This window comes from Pantherophis guttatus, chromosome 1, assembly GCF_059756535.1.
Source record: "Pantherophis guttatus breed Tessera chromosome 1, ASM5975653v1, whole genome shotgun sequence".
Classification (NCBI taxonomy): Eukaryota; Metazoa; Chordata; class Lepidosauria; order Squamata; family Colubridae; genus Pantherophis; species Pantherophis guttatus.
The window spans coordinates 120,132,049-120,157,153 of NC_142063.1; the positions used below are offsets into that span (position 1 = coordinate 120,132,049).

Genomic DNA, 25,105 nt, shown 5'->3' on the forward strand with positions numbered 1-25,105 from the left:
GTAGCAAATGTCTGAGCTGCAGCAGAAGGAATGCTATTCATCCACATATAGGTATGTATTTTCCCCTTCAGCTACTTCCTGGTATATTCTCCAGGCTTCATTTTGTGGCAGAAATGATGTCCTTATCTTGAAAATGTCACTCCTCTTAGAATCTGCTCTTGGCACACTACTTTGTATATGTCTCACTTAGAAAGATCAAAATTTCCTTTCTTAACCCAAGCCGAGAATAAATATGTATTTATTTATAAGTATTTATAAAAGTATGTATTTATTAAAGTATGAAAGGAAGTCAGGATCTGGGGTTGAGCAATGATGTGCATAGGGCTGCTGATAGAACTCATGCAAGAAACTGAAACCAACAACATATTTTCCAGGAGCTTTAATGTAAATTGGTAAATATAACATATTATCTGCATCGTTTTATTGGCAAGGTCAAACTGAGCCATTGTAGCTTGAAAAAGAAACAGCACTGCCTGGGAGAAGATGTGGAGGTATATTAAGTAGGTTATCATTAGAGGCTATACAAACAATCCATTTTATGTATTTAAGATACATTGACTTTTTGCTGCTTCTATTCCGGTCACTTCTCTGAAAAATGACTGGCCTCTGAAATGACCCTCCCATCCTTGGTCTCAATGGTCTTGATCATCAAAGGCCTCTTCAATGAGCTGCTGTTGGAGACCAAAATCCCTGCAGCCCCAGGGTGAGAGGGAAGAGGCATCCCTTGAGTCAGGAGTCCAGCTGCAGAAGCAATGGATGGATTTCAGAATTTGATAGAGGGATCAGAGGAGAAGGAAGGACTTAATGCAGAAGTGTTTGATTGGCTCACCAAAACAATTTGGCAGAAGAGGAAGCCAGAGAACTTATGCAAGTTAAGTCAGTAGGCCAATAGAATAAAAAAACCCCACAAACAAAAAAAACAAAACAAAAGGTCAACTGACGGCATGCAATAAACAAGAGCTTGGTTAAAGCTTCCTTCTCCATTCCTTCAAATGTGTTGGGTTTCAGATGTTATTATCCTAAACTATGTTGATTGGGCTGGCATTGATGGAACTTGTTTTCCAATACACCTGCTGAATGATTTCTTGGAGAAAGGTGGTTTTGGCAGAGAAAGTCAAATGCAGGAGATAATTTCAGACTGGAGAAACACTTAATCAAACATTTATTCTTGATACTACATGACTCAGAAGAATCTAGAGTTCTAGTCCATTATCTCAAATGGGCAATGCAGAGAAGTTAGCATTATTCAACAATCAAAAATATTAGATGAATTAAGATTAAAAGGATTATCTTGCACTATAATAATATATTTTTATAGTGTCTTAGCAATAGAGAAACATTTAGGCAATAACTTTGAGAATAGGTTTTACATATTTCTGCCAATTCTTGGAGAACACTTTGGTGGTAATTGCAAGCAGTATGAAGCAGCAGCAAACTATACTACATGGAAGGCCTTGGCTTCATCCATTTCATTTAGTAACAGAAGGCTAAGTGGCTGGCAGTTCTATTATCCCTAATCCCATGGACATGCACCGAGTCAGTTTCAGAGGCAGAACAAAATCCTATAATTCTACATTGGGCTAATGTCCCATTCAGTCTTTGGATGAAATCTGCAACTTCAATATTTGAATTCAGACTGCTAAAATTAAAAATCCATATGCTTTACATTTCTTTGTATCTCCTGTTTGTTTTGACTGGTTTCAAACATCGACTGGGAAATACTATTTCGCCTCAGTTCTCTGGTTCTAAATAATCTTACATGTCCTCCATTAAATGGCATCAATATATAGCAATGGTTTTTCAACTAAGATTTTGGAGACTTAAGAGCTGTCCTAAAAATTTAACAGCAGTTCTTCAACGAATTAATAATTGATAAATGTCTCTCAAAATCATGTTGCCCAACATAGCAGATGTTTTTCTACAATGTGTAAGTAAAGAACAGCTTCCTGATAGATGATAGTGATGTTTATGTAGGTAGAATATTCCCCAGATAATCCTCCAACGTGGGCAAGAAGCACATATGTTGAGATCTGTTTAAAAGCTTGATGTTAACTACTGCCACTCTTTATCACCAATCACTAGTGCTAAACCGCATTGCACACCAGTTTTTGAATTTGAAAATTAAATATCATTGCAGCATACAATAAGTGATACTTCTATCTAACACATAATTTAAAATTCAGGGATATGGAATGGCAAAGATGGCAAAAGAGGATTTTTAGATAAGCCTTTGCCCTCAATTTGTTTCAGCTTTTTTCAGGACATGAAATACCCAGATGAAACTCAGAATACTGCAAAAGGTTCACAGAGAATTGGAAGGTAGAATAAAGCTTTCACAATACCAAAAACCTCAGAAGGAGAAAGGTCAGCAAAAGAGAGATGGTTGATTACTTCAACCCATCAGAACAAGAAGACGGCTTACCTAACTTGTTAATGGCATTGACCTGCTGTGGTGGAACCTGAGCAACCATTCTGGGAGAAATAAAAAGAGCATGTTTGTGAATTTGGAAAACATGTGAAAGACAGCATGGGTTCTTTACCTTACCGGTATAGCCTGTAAAAAGGATTCTATGTTCAGTTTTGGAAACCTCCAAGTATGGCTGGGAAGATATGCCTGAAACCTTGGAAAACTTTATTAGAATATGCTCTCCTAAAATGCTCTTGTTGTCCTATCCCAAATGACAGTAACTATCTTCACAGCTGTATTTCTGCTACCTGTTCTTGAAGGATTCAAGTCCTTTGTGTCCTGATTACATCCTCATTTGGGGTGGGATAGTCTCTATGTTCATATATTTGCAAGCCATCACATGACAGCATCAAAGGGCCTTTCCAAAGCAGCATTCTGTCTACAGAAGTTGTCCCCTTCCCTTTTTTCTTAGATCAACCTGCCTCAAAATGTTATCCTCCAGCATTATCTGGACACTGACATCCAACCCTAGGCTGAAGAAAGTTGCCCTAGATCAGGGCTATCAAACTCCTGGCCCATGGGCCAGATGTGTCACACGCTGGCCACGCCCACACCCGGTTTAGCGAAGGGGGAAAAAGTCCCGATATGTCACGTGATGCTGCTGTGACGATGTGAGTTTAACACCCCTGCCCTAGATGATCAAGTGCAGAGGAACCAATTCATACCCATGCATGAAAAGTCCAAGCTGACGCTTGCTTACCGGTTTTCTTCTCCTTCCAGCAGCTTTCTGTAGGTGGCGATTTCTATATCAAGGGCCAGCTTGAGGTTCATCAGTTCTTGGTATTCTCTCATCTTGGTGGCCATGTCATGTTTGGCTTGCTTCAGAGCCTCCTCCAGATCTTGGATGGTACTTTTAGCACTTTGCACAGCCTGGTCTCCTTGTTCTTCTGCTGAAGCCACAGCATTTTCCAGATTGGCTCGCTGGGCAGGAGGAAAGAGGAACATTTCACTTTCTACCATCTGGGTGAAAAGCCTTATGGAGAGCTCAGCAATTAAGAGGCAGCAAGGGCTCAGAAGCAAAGCCTCCCTCTTTAAGTACGGTGGGGGGAAAACTGGGCTCTTTCGAGCTGTAGCTGCTTGCCTTCCATTCTACATGGTCATTGTGAATAGCCAAGAAGACCGTGAAGACGTTTCAAGGTAAATAACCTCTCAATGAAGAAACAGCTAAAAGTCAGCCAAGAAAAGAAGGTATGGTATGGTGTGTGGTGTTGTGTGGTGTGATGTGTGTGGTGTCGTGTGGTGTGTGTGGTGTGGTATGGTGGGTCGGGTGGAGTGGGGTGTGATGTGTTGTGTGGTGTGGTGTGTGTGGTGTCGTGTGGTGTGTGTGGTGTCGTGTGGTGTGTGTTGTGTGGTGTGGTATGGTGTGGTGTGGTGTGGTGTGGTGTGGTATGATGGGTGTGGTGTGGTGTCGTGTGGTGTGTGTGTGGTGTTGTGTGGTGTGGTATGGTGTGGTGTGGTATGATGGGTGTGGTGTGGTGTGGTATGGTATCCAAGACTGTGCAACTTTTTTTCCGGCTGAGGGCTGTACTTGATCTTTGAATGCTATGGCCATGTTTGCCTTCCAAAAAGTGATAGGACCAATGGCTATTTCCAATCTATTTTTTAAAAAATTGCCTTTGTCACATTAGCAAATATTATTGGTAAGCGCTGTTAGAGGGAAATAGTAATTTGTTTGTTTTATATCTCAAAGGAGCTCAGCACAATTTACACAAGGATCACTCATCATTTTAAGTTCCTAACAATCCTCTAGGAGTTGGGCCAAAATCGCTCAGCAAGTTTCCATAGCTGAATAGACTGCACCCAAGACTTTGGAGGGACAGAGGTTGTTTATCCCTGTGCCTATTCCAAACTACACGAGCCACACCACAGCTTCACACAATCTATGAGCCCAGACAACACTTGGGGTTAGAAGACCTTTGGAATGAAATGCTGGCCTCCTGGATTCATCTAGTAGTGTTAATGGAAGAGAGGAAAATTTACAGCTGGAGCTTCTGAGAAGCCTGTCCCACTCATAAGAAATTGTGCCCTCTTGTGTTTTATTTAAAAAAAAAGGAGAGGACACTTGCAGCTGGACAAATTAAGGACAGGTATGAAGATAGTTACAAAAGAGAACAAAACAAACTGTTGGCTGGATCCCAAGGCTGAATCCCAGAATGGGTTGTAGCTAGAGTCTCATTTCCCCACCAGCTTTGTGTGTTCTCTGTTATCATGAATATTTCTGGTTAAGACTTATGATTCTGTCTAGAGACTGGCAGCTTACCTGATTCTTTAAGGCCTCAATATCTCCATTGACATGCTGGGCATAGCGAGTCAACTCGGCAATTTGGCCTTTGATGTTTTTCATCTCATCATTATGTTTCTGAGTTTGCCTTACAATGTCATCAATCTGGAAGGTAAGAGAGGGATAAACAGGAATCATTATGATAGTATATTCAGAGGAGTAAGACACAGGGTCCATAGCAAGAATAGCAGGTCTCAGGTAGACAAACATACAGTATAGGCAGATTTCCCACCCTCAGATCTTTCAGATATGTGGGATATCATATCACATACTAGATTCCTTCTAGAACAAGCATGAGATAAAATCTAGGGCATGGAAGGCATAATTAGAAGTCAGAGAAGTTTCAGGCATTAGCCAAAGTCCTTTCTGGTCGTGCAAAAGATTGGGTCCAAGTCATGATACTACAATCATGTTTAAATACACATATGCCTCATTATTACAACTAGATGAGGACTGACTGGCAGTAGAGGATCATGAAGCATTATTGGCACTGCAATATTACAATATTGGAGTGATAGAATCATCCTGAAAATTCAGGCACTGGTTGAAGGACTCAGGTTGGAATGAGGAAAGTTTGTTAAAGGAATTGCCAAGGCAGAAAGCTGAAGCTGTGATGGATGTAACAAGATTATGAATGGTGGGACACTATTGCCTAGCAACAAGAAAGTTACAAGTTAGAAGGACACTTAGAGGTGTTAGAAGGATGCTAGCTAAGGCACATAGACATAAACTTTGGTAACCTCTAGCTTATTATAATAATAAACCACATACCTCTTTTGATAAGAAAGCTTATTGGCATAAACATGCAATGTACGAAGGAGGATAAAGTAGAAAAAGCAATCAAAAGAAACATGTGTCAAGGAATCAATGATTGATTCTTAGGGTGTTAACTTCCTTAATCATAACTGTATAAAATTTGTGTTTGTGTATTGTTTGGGGTCTTGGCTCCTTTAGCTGCTGAGACCCTTTTGCACCAATAAAAGCAGCTGAAAATGCCATTCCTTGTGTCTGGTGGTCTTTATTGCCTTCAGCACCAGCTGGGACCCATTCTGGGAACATGTCAGGTCTTACCTAGAGGATTACAGTAGCTTAGTTGAAATAGCAATAGCACTTAGACTTATATACTGCTTCACAGGGCTTTACAGCCTTCTCTAAGGGGTTTACAGAGTCAGCATATTGCCCCCAACAATCTGGGTCCTCATTTTACCGACCTCAGAAGAATAGAAAGCTGAGTTAACCTTGAGCTGATGAGAACTGAACTGCCGAACTGTTCGCAATCGGCAGTCAGCAGAAGTAGCCTGCAGTACTGCATTCTAACCACAGCGCCACCATGGCTTAATAGACCTCTGCTGGTCCTGCAAATCCTGAAATACTTTCCTAGATTCCACTGAGCTGCAAAACAGTGCCAGATTCTTTTTTCCTTGTTTCTAGAATCTGATTATTCTGTTTATTTGAATCTGAAACTAGTTTGTTTTTAATCTTGCAACAGTTTGTATTGGGAAATTGGATTTCTCAGATTAATATGAAAGAGGTAGCAAAATAAGATTGCCCTTTACCAATGTTTGCATGTGTACAGATTATACTTTCATGATGTGGATACAGGGAGATAAGTGAACCAGTTACCTTGTTTTTGTACCACTGTTGAGTCTCATCACGGCTCTTGGCAATCATGGTTTTATATTGTTCTTTCACTTCATCAATTATGTTCTTCATCTCCAGTTCACGGTTGTTGTCCATCTCCACAGTGACCATTGCATTTTGGATCTGAGATTGCAATTCCTTGATCTCCTGGACGGGAAAGGCATAAGTTGTGTATAACAGGGGTGGGCAATTGTGGCTCTTTTACAACCTGTGGACTTCAACTCCCAGAATTGTCAAGACAGCCAAGCTGTCTCAGGAATTCTGGGAATTGAAGTCCACAGGTTGTAAAAAAGCCACAATTGCCCACCCCTGGTGTATAACATTGCAATTGTAGCCCCTTTTGGTGTAGGGGAAGCTTAATCATGAGGTAGAATTTGATCCCAGCCACTGCACTATCTGTTCTTTCCTCAGTGCTCTTGCAAGGAGCTACTAGCAAACAAATGAAAATAAGAGAAAAATTATGTTCCTGTATTCATCACATATAATGAATACATCAGTCATTCATTCATTTTTGTCTCTGGTACTCACCTCTTCAAAGAGCTGTTTGAGATATTTGATTTCATTTGTAATGCTCTCCAGCTTGGATTCAACATCTACTTTCTGCAAATAAATATCATCCAGGTCCTGCCAGAAGAGAAAAACAGATTCGCCTCTGGATACCTATCATATTCCTTGAATCTCTCTAAGTACTGTATGAGGTGGAAGTTTTCCAATTTTTGAGTTAATACAAGGTCATATGTATGATCCTAAACCTTTTGGTGAGCCTCTAAATCATAATGTTTAATATGTGATTGAAGGGGAGAATTATTAAATGTTCACTGTGAATAATCAAAATGATAGTATGTAATTTAATTGTAACTACAGTCATATTTCACTCAGTCAAATTTAGTTCTTTTCCTGCTCTTATCCATTTTTTTCATGGTGGACCTTAGCAGTTCATGCAAAATTTGGCAAGTGCCCACATTTTTAACCTTTCAGAAGGCTATTACCATCCAGGTGCTGATACCTGGAGTTGGTTATGGGGCCTCCCAAGGAGATGATTGAGGCGCTGGGTTTTTATTTGGGTTTGGGTTTTTAATAGTGATTGTGAGCTGCCTAGAATTGGCTTTTTTTAAGATCAGAAGCCATACTAATCTTTTAAACAGACAAATACAAGTAGTCTTATAACAGTTCATTTAATGACCGTTCAAAGCAGTGGTGAAATGTAAAATTTGTTACTACCGGTTCTGTGGGTGTGGCTTGGTTGGGGGGGGAGTAATGCGACTGGGTGGGCGTGGCCAACTTTTTTTTTTTTTACTTTTAAAAGCATTTTTTCTACAATGTTAAGAGGTTGCAGAAAAAAATGCTTTTAAAAGCCTCTGACGATCAGGCAACTCAGCTGGGATCGCCAGAGGCTTTTAAAGGCATTTTTCCCCCCTACAACCTCTTCAGCCGAAGAGGTTGCAGAAAAAATGCTTTTAGAAGTCTGACGATCCCAGCTGAGCTGCACGATCATCAGAGGCTTTTTTTTTAACTTTTAAAAGCATTTTTTTGGCTGAAGAGGTTGTAGAAAAAATGCTTTTAAAAGTAAAAAAAAAACCAGCCTCTGATGATTGCGCGGCACAGCAGGGCATGGGGGGGGGGCAGGGATTTTTGCTACCGGTTCTCCGAACCATCCGCCATCATCGCTACCGGATCAGACGATCCGGTCCAAACCGGGAGCATTTCACCCCTGGTTCAAAGTTACAACAATCACTGAAAAAATTGACTTATGACGGTTTTTCATACTTATGACCGTTACAGTATCCTCATGGAAACATGATCAAAATTCAGATGCTTGGCAACTGAGTCACATGTAAGATGATTGCAGTGTCCCAAGGTCGTATGATCACCTTTTGCAACCTTCTGACAAGCAAAGTCAATGGGGAAGCCAGATTCATTTAACAACCGTGTTCCTAACTTAACAACTGCCATGATTCTCTGTTTGATAAGCTTGGCTGGAAGCCTGAGCCATTTTGCATATAGCAAAACAATGCTCTTTTCAAAAGTTCTGGAAACTTGAGCAAATCTATGTATTTTCTCTAGAGTGCAGGAAGAAGGAACTTCACTTGGTTCTCTCTAGTTAAAGTTAAATGAAAATGGAAATCAAGTCAGGCTAACTTTGTCTATGTATCTACTCATCTATCCATCTTGTGTGCACTTTTCCTATTTCACAGAAGGGTATAGTGTGGCAGCAAAAACATTTAACAGTCCCCCTTCCGTCACACCAACAGCCCTCTGCCGTATTGCTCAGAAAGAAAAGAAAAAGTAAGGGGAATGGGTGAATATGGAGAAGGAAAGCTGACACTGAAAACAGTTGGAACCAGGGATGAAATCCAGCAAGTTCTGACAGGTTCTGGAGAACCAGTAGCAGAAATTTGGAGTAGTTCGGAGAACTGGCAAATACCACCTTTGGCTGGCCCCAGAGTGGAGTGGGAATGGAGATTTTGCAATATCCTTCCCCCAGGAGTGGGGAGGGAATGGGGATTTTGCAGTATCCTTTCCCTGCCACGCCCACCAAGCCACACCACGCCCACCAAGCTACGCCCACAGAACTGGTAGTAAAAAAATTTGGATTTTACCACTGGTTTGAACTCCTCAGGAAAGAAAGTTGTATTAGCTGGAAGTTGCAGAAGAGAGAAAAACAATCCCAGTTTAGTCAAAGGTAAGAAGGTCTGGTCCCACTAATTTTTAGTGCTCCAGTACTCATTTCACCTTTTTCGTCACCACAAATTCATTTTCCAGTTGGTTACGGTGATTTATTTCCTCTTCATACCTATAGATTAGAGGACAAAAGACAATAGTTGTAAAGTGCAATGGGGAACAAATTAATGTCATTGTTGAGTGGGCATGTATCAATTACCAACTTCTTTTTCTCTAGCCTCTATGAGACCTGTCTTCAAAGCATCCAACTTGTACCATTTTATATTAATGTTATAAAATAAATAGGAAACTATCTATTTATAGTTGTAGCACTGGGAATTCAATAGATGGCATATTAAAACTCAGCCGAGGTAAAATAAGATGAGACATAAATTGCTTTTCCAAATTTTTCATCTAGATGTGGGCAGGGAAATGAGTGGGTGATTTTTTTTCCAGGCAGAAGAATAAACGCTCAACAACTTCACAAGGGCACAACCATCACTTAGTGGAGACATTTGCCCTGCTACTGAAAATGCCCCCTAGTAGAATTCCCCTCATTATATCTTCCCTTGGGATTTAATGGAATGTGGGAAGCCAAATGTCACTTTTCTCCCAGCATGCTAAACTGGAAACAGATAAGATCTCATGTTTCAAAACCTCTGCAAAGTAAATGTTCTGTAGAAAAACTAAAGAACTCCAGTATCTGTTGTATATCAAATACGAGTTGTATTTATAAATAAATTATTGTTCAAATTCTTGCATCTCTTTTTCTCATCAGTGTAATATAATGGCTAGAGGTTAGTCTCTTCTGGGAAGGAAGGACAGTTTTAGTAACAGACAGAGATCTGGTATCGGGCTGTGTGCATTTGAAAATCAGTTCTTACGCAAAAGTGGCTGCAGATGGATTGGTGCACTACCCCTTCATTATACTTTCACCCATCCTGAGCACTTTATAACTAATGACACATCCACGACATTCTACTCATAAGTTCATTGAAAAAAAAAAAAAAGGCTGCTCCTTTGAAAAAAATTCTGAAGTCAGTTCCTGACACACACATGTACTCATGCATACAAACAGAATATTAAATAACAAATCTCCCATTATCTCTCATGATGTGCTCACTGGCTTTTTAGTTCCTCCAGAAATGTCTGTGTCTGGTCCAGCTCATTTTGCAATTTCATCTTATCTTGATTGAGCATGTCTATCTGCTGCTTAAGGGGCTGGCTGTGGGCGGTCATAATACGCCCCACATTGGATTTGTATTGGTCTTTGCCCTTCAGAAGTTTCAGCTGTGTCTCCAGCACTTTGTTCTGCTGCTCAAGCTTGCGTACCTTGGAGAGGGAAAACAGAGAGATAAATAAGAAACTAAAAAGAGAATCAGGAAAGGCACTTAAAATTCTTTGATCAAGATACAAGAGTTTTATTTGGCCATTTATGTATACTCCCACACATCCACTGTGTAAGAATCTGTGGAATTTGCTATCAGACGAAATTACTTTTAACCACTGGTTTTCAGTTATTTACACTTTTGCTTGCTTCCCACATATCCGTTAAACTTTAACAGAAGATATCCTTAGTGAATTCTTGCCATGGGTTTTTTTTTCTAAACATAAAGTCCCAACTGGTCCAGAATGTGGCACAATGAATATTTTTGGCTACCCCATTGTTCACCTGTGTTACACTGTTGTTGTGTGAGCTATACTTGATTATGATTATGAACCATCAAGTTGTTTCAACTCCTAACAACCACAGTTAGATTTTCTCCATGATTCCTAAATTAGGTTCAGCACTTCCAAGGATCCATCCCTTAAGTAACTCTGTTTTATCTACCTTGCTGGTGGTTATCCCCCTTTTCTTTTTCCTTCCACCTTTCCCACCATTACAGTCTTCTACAGGAATATCACTCTTTGCATAATGTGTCCAAAGTAGGAAAAGTTGAACCCTATCATTTGTGCCTCAAACCAGAACTCTGCTTTGATTTGTTCAATGACCCATTTGTTTGTTTTTCCTTGGCTGTCTACGATATTCCCGGGAGTCTTCTCCAACACTGGAATTCAAAAGCATCAATACTCTTCTACTTCTTCAAAGTCCAACTTTTTCTTCCATAATCACAGGGAATACTATAGCTTGTATGATTCTGATCTTTACAGCTATAGAGACATCAAGATATTTGAATATCTTTTCCAAGACTTTCATGATCTACCAAGTGCCAGTCTGTGGCAGATATCTAGGCTGCTCATTCCTTTATTGTTGATGGTTGATCCCAGAAGGCAGATGCTATCTATCGCTTTGATCCCTTCATTGCCAGTTCTAAGCTGGTTGTTCTATGTTTCTATGTTTTGTCATTAGTTTGGTGATCAGTTGCATTGGCTTCCAGATTTTTCTGAGTGGAATTCAAGATATTGTTTTTCACCTTAAATCCTTGACAGGTACAGAGCTAGGTTATTTGTGGGAACCACCTGTCCCTGAAGGTATCTGCCTGTTCCATTAGGTCTTATAGGGTGGGTGGTTCTAAGTCACTTCCCTGAAATCTAGTGAAGCCTGGACATGCACCTTCTCAGTACCCATCCCCTGCACTTTGGGATATCCTTCCTCTTGAGATCCCAGCCCTCTTAAGTCTTCCAAAAAGACCTAAAGAAAATGATGGGATAGTAGGAGATTGCTGCACAGAACCATGCCTTGTGGATATATGGGAAAGTGTTGAGGTTGGAAGCGCTGCAATTTTCTGTATTTTTTTTTAAAATAATTTACTGTTTTTTACTTGTTTGTTTGCCATCTAAAATTAGAACAACAGCTGTACTGTGTAACAGACATACATACATACAATAGGGCAGGGGTCTCCAACCTTGGCAACTTTAAGTCTGGTGGACTTCAACTCCCAAAATTTGCTGGCTGGGGAATTCTGGGAGTTGAAGTCCTCCAGGCTTAAAGTTGCCAAAGTTGGAGACCCCAGCAATAGGGAATCTGCAGAGGGTTTGAAAGATGTGTGCAGAAAAGGAACCCTACTCTGAGGGTTCTATCTCTTTAAAGTTTCTTTTCAAGCTAGCTTGGGAGTAACCATGTGATGCTAGAACCGTAGTGAAAGGAGACTTAAACCTGTTTCCTGCACCTCTTTGATCACACTACCAATTCTCAGTTTGGAAAACTCTTCAGGTATACTGGCTTGCATCTTTTCTCTTGAGTTATTAATGGAGGGAAGGATTCCTGAAAACTGTTATTTTACCCTCCCATCTTGTGTCACTGTCTGTGTATATGTTTATTATAATTTTTTTTGGCACTATTTTCACTCTGCTCCATTGCTACTGGAATCCTTATGCCAGTGCTTACCAAATCTGGGTGAATTATTCAAAATTGGATAAAAGGGTGTGTTTTTTTCTGGGAGGTGGGGATAACAACACATGAAATCCACTCAATCACAAGGATATTTAAATAAGGACTTTCTTATAAGCGGCTTTGGATAATAAAGGAAACGGTTTGGGAAGCATCCCATCTACTGATTTTGGTTGCATCCTTCCATTGTTATGGTCGCTTTCTATTATATTCGATTTCGCTTTAAAGATTTTTCTTTTTTTGGGGGGAAAAATAAGCACCATTCTTTTGCAATAAAAGTAGCTTTAAAAAGACCACCGTTCTTAAACTTTTAATGCAATCCTTGATGACTTTATGGAGATATTCAAGTAGTTTTCTGCGTTACAAAATATAAGAGAATTGCCACTACCTTTTCCCCCTGGACTTTATTTTCTTTGCAGTCTGAAGTACAGCTTTAAACTACCGGCATTAATTAATTAATTAATTAATTAATGTCTCGGCTGATAGAAACACTAAACGAGACAAACAATTTCGAATCCGTGCAGATCTGTATTACACACTTTTTAGACATACTTTTTCTCTCTTAAGTACCCTATTTATTACCGGCCGCGCAAGCTCCAACTAGGCACGGACGCAGTTACTCTTCCCTCTCCTACAAGCGCTCGCCTCTTCACACGCGTCTGCAAAGCCGCACCTTGTCAATGAAGGAGGCGAACTGGTTGTTGAGCCCCTTGATCTGTTCCTTCTCTTCCGTGCGAATCTGGTGCAGCTTGGGATCGATCTCCAAACCGGGCAGCGAGGGGAGGAGGAAAGTCGTCGAGGTAGAGAGGGGAGAGTTGGACAAAGCACTGAAGGATCCTCGGAAGAGTCCCGGCTGAAAGCTGCCCGAACTGGCTCGGTACAAAGAGCTTCGATTCGGAAGAGATCCGAGGGATCGAGTGCTAAAGCTCGTACTCCTCGGGCTATGGTAATTGATGTTCATGGTGCAAAGCGCGCTTGACTTTCCAATTGGCCACTAAAGCGAGACAACAGAACTTCGGTGCCCCCTACGAAATAAATACCGTACCTGAGAAGCTTTTGACCCCTCCCTCTCGGCCTATCGTGGCGTCTTATTGGCTGAGACGAACGCCCACCCAATCTTTACCTCGACCTGCCTATTTACCTTCGCCTATAACTGTATCCCCGCTCCCTCATTTGCATACCTTATTTGCATTCCCAACCAGTCACGCCCCGGGCGCGATACCTGAGCAGCCGGACTTATCCCAGAGACGAGCAAGAGTCTTTTTCCGTATATCTCACTCCATAGGTCTGAGTTTTGAGCTTCTCCCGACAGTCTCCCTAACTTGGTTTTCCAACGGGATCTTTTATGAGATCCAAATAAGTTGCTTGAAAACTGTTGGTTAAGGCTGACCTAAAGTCTGTAAGGGGCGTGCATAAGCGCACCAACGTGCCTACCGTCCCTGTCCTATTGTCCTCATTTATTCGTATCCTTATCCTGTATTCATAATCGTGTTTATACTTTTATCTGTTATCTTACGTGTTTGACAAAATAATAATAATAATAAATAAATAATAATAATAAATAAATAATAATAAATAATAATAATAATAATAATAATAATAATAATAATAATAATAATAATAATAATAATAATAATAATAATAATAATAATAATAATAATAATAATAATAATAATAATAATAATAATAATGTAGCTTTTTTTCCTACTCTTGTCACTAATGAAAGGTTTATGCAAATAGAACGCTCCTTTATTGGCTACTTTCTCTCTGTGCCTGCAAATTGCGAGGATCCGCGGGTGTCGTTCCACCAATGAAAATCGCAGCGTTTTCCTCATTGGCTGACCGCTACCTGGCCATGCAAATTAGAAACCCCGGCGATATAACAAGGCGATAGGACAGCAAAGGCGCTCAGGTGGCAGCGCAATGGCTTTCTCTCTTTCTCATCCTTGGAACGGCTCCGGACGGCTCTTCCTCGGTTCCTCTAATGCCTCCGTGCGTGGCAACTCCAGCGGTTCCGACATTCTCTTAAACCGGTTCCGTGCGGCGCTCCCGGCAGCCCGAGTGAGCGTAGCGGCGGCTTCTTCTTTGCTGGGCCCGGGCCGGCAGCAGGAGGCGCTGCAGGGGTTGAACGAGCGCCTGGCCGGCTATCTGCAGCGGGTGCGGGGGCTCGAGGCGGCCAATGGAGCCCTGGAGGAGGAGATCGCCGCCATCCGGTCCAGCAGGGCCGGGACGGTTGTCCATAAAGACTGGGAAGCCTGCGAGCAGCCCTTGGCCGCCCTGCGCAAGCAGGTGAGGGGAGTGTAGTAAATAGGACGGGGGGGGGGGAGAGCTCCCCGAAGAGAAGAGTTAAAAACCTCAGAGCAAATAGGATGCAAAGATTGAAATGCGGCTCTGGTGAGAACTTTGGGTTAAGTTTGAGCAAAGGATCATCTTAAACCTGGTACCCTGAAAGTGCCTTGATGTTCGGTTCTTTTGATTCCAGCCGCGCTTGAAATTATGGGGATCAAAATAGAAGCCGAGGAATCAAAACAGAATCATTGGCAATGACTGGATTTGGGTCACAAAGTAATGGCCCAAACCCAATGGGAGAGAGAGGAAGGCAATCAGGCTAACTGGTTATAGCTATTAATTTTACTGTGTTAGTCTTACTTTAGCTTTTCTTCTTAAGCAAATCTGAGTATTAGGTGGCATAAGCATCTCCGGTTTTACTCCTGTAGTATTTTATAATCTATCTCTCTATATAATCACAGCATACAATCCATTTTAAATAGGTGATGGTAGGTACATGAGCTATGCTACTGCCTTGGGTTAAGAAAAATACCAAAAAATAAAAATGCTACCGTAGTCTTATAAGTTCTTGGAGCTTTTCCCTGTTGGATTTCACAGATTTCTTTATCACATTTGTATCCTATGGCAATCATAAAATAGACTCTTGGTGGCTTATAACACAACAAAACAATACCTAATAATAAAAATGAAAAGTACAGAAGTGTGCAAATGATCAGATAAATGATCATATTTTAAAGAAATAGTGAATCAGGGTCATCTGTCAACTCCAGATGAGTCAGATGAACAAACTGGGCATAAAGGATTGCAGGAAGGATATTCTTAATCTCAAATATTTCAGTGTTTAAAAATGTCATTGAATAGCTTGTTCTACCTGGTATTTCTAGATGTGTCCACCCCATCACTCAGACTATGCTGATTGGAAGACAAAGATTGAAGAAAACTGTTAGAGAGTCTTCAGAATCCTTTAGATACTGTGGTAATCTCAAAACAATTCTAAGAAATAGATGAAGCTGCTAAACTTCATTGTTAGACAGGCGATTAGTAGAGAAAAAGTTAGAATAAACATATTCCAAATTTTATGTAGGAAAGGGAAAGGGGGAACTGTGTTGGAAACAAATGTTTTGTAAATGATGGGCAGAAAGATATATTGGGAAATGGGCTGCAGAGCTACAATGGAAAGATTTAAATTGGATGCATTTTTTTTTTAAAAGGAATATGAAAAAGTAGGAACATCTTTAAAGAAGACCCAAGATTAAAAAAATACAAACAGTCACTATGTGGGGAATGAGAAAGATATATCTGCACACCGAGCTGCTTTAATAGATATTGTTTATCTCAATGATTTGTTTGCAGCAATGGGGATCTTTTGGTGAATTGGTTATGACTGTATCAAACTGTTGGATGATCTGCTTCTATACTTTGCAGGAACTACTCTTATCACAGCTCCAGAGACTGGCCTACAAGTCTTTTGGAGGGATGAATGGCTTGCTGTTTTTCTTTTAATTCTCATTCATACCAACAGCAAGATGATTCTTTTTGCAGGTGCTTGAACAAATGCACAGAAAAGGAAGGTCTTAGGCAGGAGGGCAGGGAGTCAGATTAAGGAAAGTTTTATTATTTCAGGACCTACTGCAGCTTGGGGCAAGGTGGTGATATTTGTTCCTTGCTTGTCTTGTGATTGGCAGGTTGGATTGCTTTGAAAAACATGGGGAATAGGAGAGGTATAGTATAAAACTACCCTTAGTTGTGACTATGTCCTGTTGCAATCAATAGAAAAGTACTCATGCAAGATACCACACCCTGTTTTCAACCGGATTTTGCTATATACTAATATTTACTTGAATAAGCCCCAAACAAGGAAGGGAATTATATAAGAGGGCAGCCCAAGTACAGGATGATTTTCCATTTCTGCCAAGACAAACTGGTTTTTTAAAAACTGACTTTCTTTTCTTTCTTGTACAGTTTGCCAAAAATAAAAAAAAGGATCTTGGATTCAGAATCACATTATATCTGGTCTGTAATTACTTATTTGACATCAGGTTGTTCTCAGCTGGTAACCACAGATAGATTTTCTCCATGAGGCTCCATCCCTAAGCTCAGGTCTTCCAATCATGCACCCATTACCATTGTAATGGAGTCCATCCATCTTACTGCTTATCATCCTCTTCTCTTACCTTCCACCTTTTCCAGAGTTAAGAGCTTTTCCAGAGAGTTGATGGTTTTATGTGGTTAAATAGTTGTGTAAAAATATTTCAATCTTATTCTCTAAAATACCCTTCTCTCCTGCCTTAAAATGCAATCATTTTAGTTTACTTTAAGGTTACCAAATCTGGGCTGCAAAAGAAAAGAGTAGAGTAGAGTAGAGTAGAGTAGAGTAGAGTAGAGTAGAGTAGAGTAGAGTAGAGTAGAGTAGAGTTAGAATAGAGAATTAGTATACTATAGTATAGTATAGTATAGTATAGTATAGTATAGTATAGAATAGAATAGAATAGAATAGAATAGAATAGAATAGAATAGAATAGAATAGAATAGAATAGAATAGAATAGAATAGAATTCTTTATTGGCCAAGTGTGATTGGACACACAAGGAATTTGTTTTCGGTGCATAAGCTCTCAGTGTACATAAAAAGACAAGATACACTCATCAAGAATCATAAAGTACAACACTTAGTGATAGTCATAGGATACTAAATAAGCAATCAACATAAATCATACTAGGAAACTAAATAAAACAATATAAATCATAAAGATACAAGCAACACAATTATAGTCATAAGTAAAAAAGGAAAGGTCATAGGAAAGATGAGAAGAAGAATAGTAATATAGCCTTACTACCATAAATAGTTTGACAGTGTTGTGGGAAATAGTTATTTAGCAGAGGATGGCATGGGGGAAAAAACTATCCTGGTGTCTAGTTGTTCTGATGTGCAATGCCCTATAGGTCCTCAATGGAAGGCAGGTTGGTAGTAATTGTTTTTTCTGCAGTTCTAATTATCCTCTGAAGTCTGTGTCTGTCTTGTTTGGTTGCAGAGCCAAACCAGACAGTTTTAGAGGTGCAGATGACAGACTCAATAATTCCTCTGTAGAACTGTATCAGCAGCTCCTTGGGCAGTTTGAGCTTTCTGAGTTGGCGCAGAAAGAAACATTCTTTGTTGTGTTTTTTTGATGAAGTTTTTGATGTTAGGTGCCCATTTTAAGCCTTGAGATATTATAGAACCTAGAAACGTGAAGGTCTCTACCATTGATACTATTGAAATGAATAAAATAATCAAATAAGTAATAAGCCATTGGACAGCCCCAAGCTGCCAATAGAGGTTGCTGCTTGGCCAATACTGAAGCCCTGTCCTTTGCATGGGAGCCTGACTGAGGCTCAGGCCTAGTGATCTGCTGCCTGCCCATCTATTCCTATATTTTAATTTCAAGAGATATATTTAATTAGAATAAATTTTCAGTGGGTATTCAATTTATTATAGTTCATGATCTCACTTGATTTAACTACAGCTCCCAAAATTAATTTTTAGCTCAAAGCTTAGCCGTGATTCATAGTCTTTTACAGTGATATTTCAAATTATTCATAATCCATTAATGGTATACTGTATTAGGAAACTAAGGTTCATATTTTTAGATCCCTTGTGTGCTAATATGTATTTTACTTATTCTTTTTACGGGTCATTTATTTCCCTTTGCTTATACTTTTTCTTGAAAATGTCTATATAAATAAATACCTGAAACTTTTCTCTCACGCCCACACTTTCATACAGATTGTTTATTTTTGCAACAAGGATGTTTAAAGCTTGGGCACCTGGAACAGCAGGCCTGATTTAATATGCTGTGAGACATAATCCAGTTGAGATACTATCAGCCTGTAGGATAAAGTTAATTAATGTGAGAGAACAATTCAAATGCTTGAGTTATTGATAGTCTTACTAGCTAGGTTACTTATCAACCAGATGGCATTTTATAAGTGACTCACTCAGTTAATCCTCCCTAGATTTTAATAACCCAGGACATGCAGATCAAAACAAAGATATTAGTTTGCTTTGCAAATATTTCACATTATTTGGACAGCAACCCAGTGTTTGATTCCAAGATCTGGCTGGTTTCAGCAGGAGTTAAGAAAATGAGATTGACCTGGAGGATGGCGTAATATGTCAAGGCAAAGTCACTATAGTCAGTTAAATCAACCTTACATCATGGACTACCTAGCTCCATATTGTTGACCATTGATTGGCAAGAATTTCCTAAGGTTTTTTCCATTCTTATCTGAGGATCCATGGAATGAACTTGAATGAATGTTACACGCTCCTTTGAAAATAAGAAAAAAAACCAGTTTGAGAAATTGAAGCTAAGTTGCAGCTGTCGTCCAAATACAACAGGATTTGTTTGCTACATAACTTTTCCGAAGACTTTCTGAAATGAGGAAAGTCAAGCAATATATAAGCTTCCCATTGCTATTCTCACAAGAATCATTACATTCAGGAGTTTAAATTAAGTATTCTAATTAATACATCACTGACTTAAAAAGATATTTGTGTATCTTCTGATGGAAGAATGCTTGACTGTATATACTTTATAGATTAGATCCCGGCCCTTAAATATGACATATGTCATTATTCAAGCTATACCTTGCTATTTGAGTTCCACACATCACAGTTTTAAGTAAGACAATGTTTCTATAGTCTCACAATTCATACAAATGAAAAATCAGGCTTAAGCCAATTTTTTTTTTAAAGGAAGGAAGAAATAAACCAGCTGTTTATTTGGACAGATCTAAAACACGAGAAGAGGGTAAATTTGTCAAGAGTGCTCTTTATCTGGAGCTAAAACTGAATGAATGCAGTGGCCCTGTTTTTACATACATTGTGCCATGATGTTATATTTTAAGAGTTCTGTGTCTCTATGACAGGTTGAAGAGCTGAATATGGAGAATGTCAGGCTGCTTCTGCAAATTGATAATGCCAGGCTGGCAACAGATGACTTTAAGCACAAGTAAGCAATAATGTTCTAGTATCTTTGTTTACACTGTCAGTAAGTGCTGCATCACACATGGCTGCCTATATATTCATCATGGCCTCCTTTTGTAATATCTTACTCTTAATTATATTTGATTTTCCCATGCCAAAATTCTGATTTGTGAAGTTTAGGAATAAACATGTATTTTGGCTTTGAATTAGAATCAGTTCTGGATTAATGTTTAAATCAAGGTTAGGCTACCTCTTGGAGGCCAAGGGCTACATTTAATAATTTGGGGGAGGGGGAATTGTTTGTATTTTAAATTGCAGGAAACTCTGCATTGACTAAAAAGGACTTGGTTGCAGGATAAAGACCTTTGAAGAGCTGATTTAGTTCTTCAGAAGTCTGAATTATAGGGTGCTAGTCTTTTCCCCAAAATAAATAGTTTATTTAGCATCTTGAGAAGTTGCAGTTCCATTAGCTAAAATGTATATTAGCTGCCAACTTGGCAGAAAAAAATGAGATACTCTATACTTTGTAAATATACCATAGTTGTCTACAGCCTCTTTTTCAGATCAGTAGTAAGAATTTATGTTTAAAAAGACATGCGTCTACATTGCTATGCTCTTCACCCTGAATGAACTAAGTCCTGTATCTCGTTTGGATTTCTGGCCTCCCATTCTAGGTTGGAAGTAGAACAGGCTGCATGTGACACCGTCCAGAAAGACACACAAGGATTGCGCAAAATCATAGATGACACCAACTTCCTACGTTTGAAGCTAGAAGGGGACTTGGAATCCCTCGGAGAGGAACTAGCTTACTTGCGCAAAAGCCACGAGGAAGTAAGGCCCATCTTTGCACTTCCAGTTTCAAGAGACAGCTGTCTGTCTCTAGTCCATGTGTCCATCCAGCACCCATGACCTCTTAAAAATGTCAGCGATAGTTTTCCTCTTAAAAACAACTGATATAGTTTTCCTATCCAACCAGAATTCAAGAACAGAAGACAGAGAGGCAATTGTAAACATAAAAGAACCTGCATTTATTTCAATAAATTTATTGCATAATACACAGGCTGGTTCCAGTAGGTGATAGGAATTAGGGTGTAATGTTGGAAGCTGCTTATTCCACTTCTGTCCACTGCAGGAGGTGGAGGCTCTCACTGCTCTGGTGGTCAACTCTGATGTAACAGTTCAAGTAGACAACCCACAGAAGCATGACCTGAGTGAGACTATTGCTGAGATACGCAACCAGTATGAGCAAGTGGCTGAGCAGAATCGTGCCGATACCCAGGACTGGTACAGAACCAAGGTGAGGACTGGCAGAAAGTGGCTAAAAGAAACAAAGGCTGGATTTTTTTAAAACATCCACCTACCCAATTTCTGCTGTCCCTGGCTCTTGCAGGTTGACTCCATGTCCCAAGAAGCCAGAATGAACTCTCAAGCCCTTGAGCAGGCCAGGAGTGAATTGTCAGATCTTCGCCGGCAGTTGCAAGGCCTGGAGATTGAACGCCAGACTCTCCAGAAAATGGTAAGGAATGCTGTCTTCCCTTTTGGTCTCTGTAATAGTTATCAATCCTGTTTGGCAAAGTGTTTTTCCTTCCAGAATGATAACTTAATGAGCATTAGAACACTCTACAAGTTGTTGAGTCTTGTTTAACAAAATAACAGAGTTGGAATGGTCCTTGAAGGTCTTCTGGTCCAATCCTCTGCTCAGGCAGGAAAATGAAATTAGGCCGCAATTGTGGGCCCATGTAACCGAGATAAATCTTGTGAAAATCAACAGCATTTATCTTATTTTCACTTTGTGCCAGGAGTATCATCTACTTGAGGCTGAGTCCACCCTGACTCCTTGTGCACTTAACTCATTGCACACCTGTGTCATTTTTGACCATCATCTGTCTTGTACCAAATTATTTTTGGCTCAGCTGCGGCAGCAATGTGCGGCAGCAGCAACCCAAAAAGCTAATACAATCCTTGGTTGTATAAACAGAGGCATAGAATCAAAATCACATGAAGTATCAGTACCACTTTATAAATCCTTAGTAAGACCACATCTGGAATACTCCATCCAGTTTTGGTCACCACATTATAAATGTTGAGACTTTGGAAAAAATGCAAAGAAGAGCAACTAAGATGAGGCCCGGAGACAAAAACATATAAAGAACGGTTGCAGGGACTGAATATGGCTAATCTAGAGAAAAGAAGGACTAAGGGTGACATGATAGCACTATTTCAGTATCTGAGGGGCTGCCTGAAAAAGCAGCGGGGTGGGTCAACTTATTTTCCAAAGCACCAGAAGGCAAGACAAGAAACAGTGGATGGAAACTACTCAAGGAGAGAAGCAATCTGGAATTAAGGAGAAATGTTCTAACGGTGTGGACAATTAACCAGTGAGAATAGCTTGCCTTCAGAAGTTGTAGGTGCTTCATCACTGGACAGCCACCTGTCTGAAATGGTATAGGAACTCCTGCTTGAGCAAGGGGTTGGACTAGAAGACCTCCAAGGTATCTTCCAGCTCTGATTGATATTTGAATTTTTTAAAAAACAAAATCAGATAACAAAAATCTGTGGTTATTCCGTTTCCATATTTGCAGGGAATCATTCCTCAACATACCTGGGGGCCATGGCTCCAGTTGCCCTAACTGATCTTTCAAGAGAAATGTGGCTTTAGACCACTCCGGAGCAAAATTTCGGGGGGGGGGAGGTAATTGCATACAACCAGACGTATGCTCCCAAGTTTAGACATGGGTTTGTGCATATATTTTTTTAGATTTCTAAGACCTTGCATTTTTCAGCTCTAGATTAATACAAGGTACTCTATAATACAGGTGTACGCTCTGGAGAACACGCTGAAAAACACAGAAGATCACTATCTCAGTGGCGTGGCCAATCTGAACAGAGTTATTGCTAATCTGCAAGAGGACCTGGCAGCCTGTCGGGCTGATTTGGAGACACAGTCCCGAGACTATGAAACACTTCTGGACCTCAAGACAAAGCTAGAGAATGAGATTGAACACTATCGTGTTTTGATTGAGGGTGTCATAGACAGGTGATAATGGGATGGGTCTTTCTTTTCCCTACTCATCTTTCTTGGGTCCAAACCCATTTTGGAGCAATTAAATGTCATGGTTATTCTACTAGGTCCACAGAAAGTTGTACAAAACTGCAGCCAAGGGTTGATCCAGGACTATTTTCTAATATTAGCCATTAAATGGAGTAACTTCATAACATAGCAACAATTATAGTAGTTATAAAGTGAGCCCTCGGAACATTTGTTTATTTAAAATAAAACTTTAATATAAATTTGGTCCTGCATCGTGATATAAGAAATTTGTTTACTCAAAGGGAAAACCAAAAAATATTTGGTTATCCCAATGCAGGCTATGTGTACTTCTCCATTTACAGATAACAATAGGGCAGAAAGTATGTCTGGGTAGGCATTTCAGAAATCACAAAATTCTAATCAGTGAAAGAGACATCATAAACTCTTTGTTGCTCTTAATGTAGCAAATTAAGGTGGTAATGGTACTTAACGTAAACTTCTCTGCTTCCCCATTCAGATATAAATCAATTTTTCTATGACTCAAGCCATGTTTTTTTCCATTTCTATTTAAGGTTGCAGCCAAGTATATGGTTGAACCTCCCTAATTTAACTACTCTCTAATCAGATCAGATATGCAGGGGAGAAAACCATTCAATTTATCAGAATACATGTTCAGATGCAGAGAAAGATTATGTATATTTTAGAATGGCCCAGATAAAAAAATAATCTCAACAGTCTTTCTTTTCCAACCTTTAGAGTGAAGCCGCTAATGAATTTTATCCTATTGATTGTTTAAAAACTCTTGCAGGATTTAATTGTGGCTACCTTGTGAAGTCAGGAATGAATAGTTTTGTCAATTATTCTAAATTCCTTAAATAGCACCTAGAAAACATTCTGTCTTCACAAAGGTAGCAGGTGTTTGTAGAACCTGATCTCATGGGTGTTGTGACACAGGGATAAACAAATATGTAGCAGGAAGCACGTCGGGTAAGCAAATTGTCTGGTGACAAAGCACACAACATTTGCCATGTTTTGTATTTGCAGAGGGGATGTGTTGAGCTCAGGAAAAGCAGGTAAGTAGCAGTGGAGACATTAGCATACATAGCTATCTGCTTCTGGCATCTGCTTTTTGTCATTCTCGTGGTCCATTCTCCTGAGCTTTGGGGCTGCTTTCCAGAGTCACCATTTTAAAAAGGCAGAGGCTAAAGATTGTTGGACTGAATCAGTTGAAGTCCACAGGGACTGTAAGCATTTACTTTTGCCAGAAAAATAGCAGTACTACTTTTAGGAAGTCAAAGATGGATATGCATATGCTCACAAAATCAATGAAGCCAATGCATTTGATAGTAGCTTCCTTCCAAGAAGTGGTGCGTGCAGCCTCTATATATAGAAAGATTAACAAAGCACTCTTGCTCATTTTTTAAATGTGAATTTCAAAGTCAACATTGATTCTTTTAGATACCCAAGACAGCACACACAGAATTTCCTATTGGTTATTCATTCAGTTAGCAAATCTAGCTTTAAAGGATCTACATCATCTGGTTTAGATAACGGGCCTATGCTTTTCAGATGTTCTTCCTAGTCTGTAATTCTGATCTGCTCCTTATGGCCTTTCCAATTGCCTTCCCATATGCCTCAAGAAATCCTAATTAATGGGAAAGGACACTGATGTACAGTATACAAGTTTTAGGGAAACCTAAGATTACAAATGAAAGAGGACGATCAGTGCAAGAGGAATTTGTTATCCCTTTCACTGCATGCTGTCCTTCCAGCATCCATGCAAAAAGTATTACCATTCCCAGGTCTGCTAAACCTTTGAGAGGTGACTCTTGCTGCTGTTGCTGCTACAACTGCTGACTTGTAAAAATACTATAGCTAATTTAGTCCTAGTTCAAACATGGTATACCTCTAATCAATATTTTTCTACTTTCTGCAGAGATCAGGAGCCAAACAATTAAAAAGGTGGTGGTCATTACACACAAAATTGTGAACGGGCAAGATGTGACCGAGAGATCCGAAGAAATAACTCAATAGGACTTCATAATACTTTATCATCAACAATTTTTTCTGTTGACTAAAATAACAATGAGCAATTCAACATCCTGTTGCAATATTTGCTAACTGAGTCATGTTGAGTTTTTTTTTTTTAAATTACTTATAATAGAGATTGAAGGTTACTTAAATGATAACCATATTGCTATTGATATTGTGCTGTTTATCTTTCTTCTGCTTTTTACAATCTTTTGAAAATGTGGGCATAATTCCTATATATTTGAAAGGAATGGAACAGGCAAGTCCATATATATCCTCCAAAGACACAAAAAAATTCAAGGGCTTCAATGTAATTTTTTTCAGAGTTAGTACATACTGATTTTCTATTGTACCGTAAATACAACATAAACCTGAATTACAAATAAAAGGCATCTTATTTACTATAATT

At 39.6% G+C, this 25,105-nt stretch overlaps 2 protein-coding genes across 3 annotated transcripts; one reads left to right on the forward strand and one right to left on the reverse strand.

Annotated features, from left to right (window-relative positions):
- Positions 1–364: 364 nt before the first annotated feature.
- Positions 365–13,428, reverse strand: LOC117668023 (keratin, type II cytoskeletal 8-like). The gene is made up of 9 exons (XM_087881673.1): positions 13,055–13,428; positions 10,174–10,382; positions 9,123–9,183; positions 6,918–7,013; positions 6,372–6,536; positions 4,728–4,853; positions 3,168–3,388; positions 2,423–2,472; positions 365–741 (listed from the first exon to the last, which is right to left on the reverse strand). Exons 1-9 carry the CDS (start codon positions 13,340–13,342, stop codon positions 581–583), a joined length of 1,377 nt encoding a protein of 458 aa, XP_087737799.1. The 5' UTR covers positions 13,343–13,428; the 3' UTR covers positions 365–580.
- An 852-nt stretch (positions 13,429–14,280) lies between these two features.
- On the forward strand, positions 14,281–25,103 carry LOC117668034 (keratin, type I cytoskeletal 18-like). 2 transcript variants are annotated; one of them, XM_034421727.2, is made up of 8 exons: positions 14,281–14,670; positions 19,577–19,659; positions 20,309–20,465; positions 20,767–20,931; positions 21,025–21,150; positions 22,451–22,671; positions 23,710–23,738; positions 24,602–25,103. In XM_034421727.2, exons 1-8 carry the CDS (start codon positions 14,305–14,307, stop codon positions 24,697–24,699), a joined length of 1,245 nt encoding a protein of 414 aa, XP_034277618.2. In that variant the 5' UTR covers positions 14,281–14,304; the 3' UTR covers positions 24,700–25,103. The 2 variants fall into 2 exon arrangements, with proteins under 2 accessions (XP_034277618.2, XP_034277624.2); XM_034421733.2 differs by lacking the exon at positions 23,710–23,738.
- Positions 25,104–25,105: the final 2 nt, after the last annotated feature.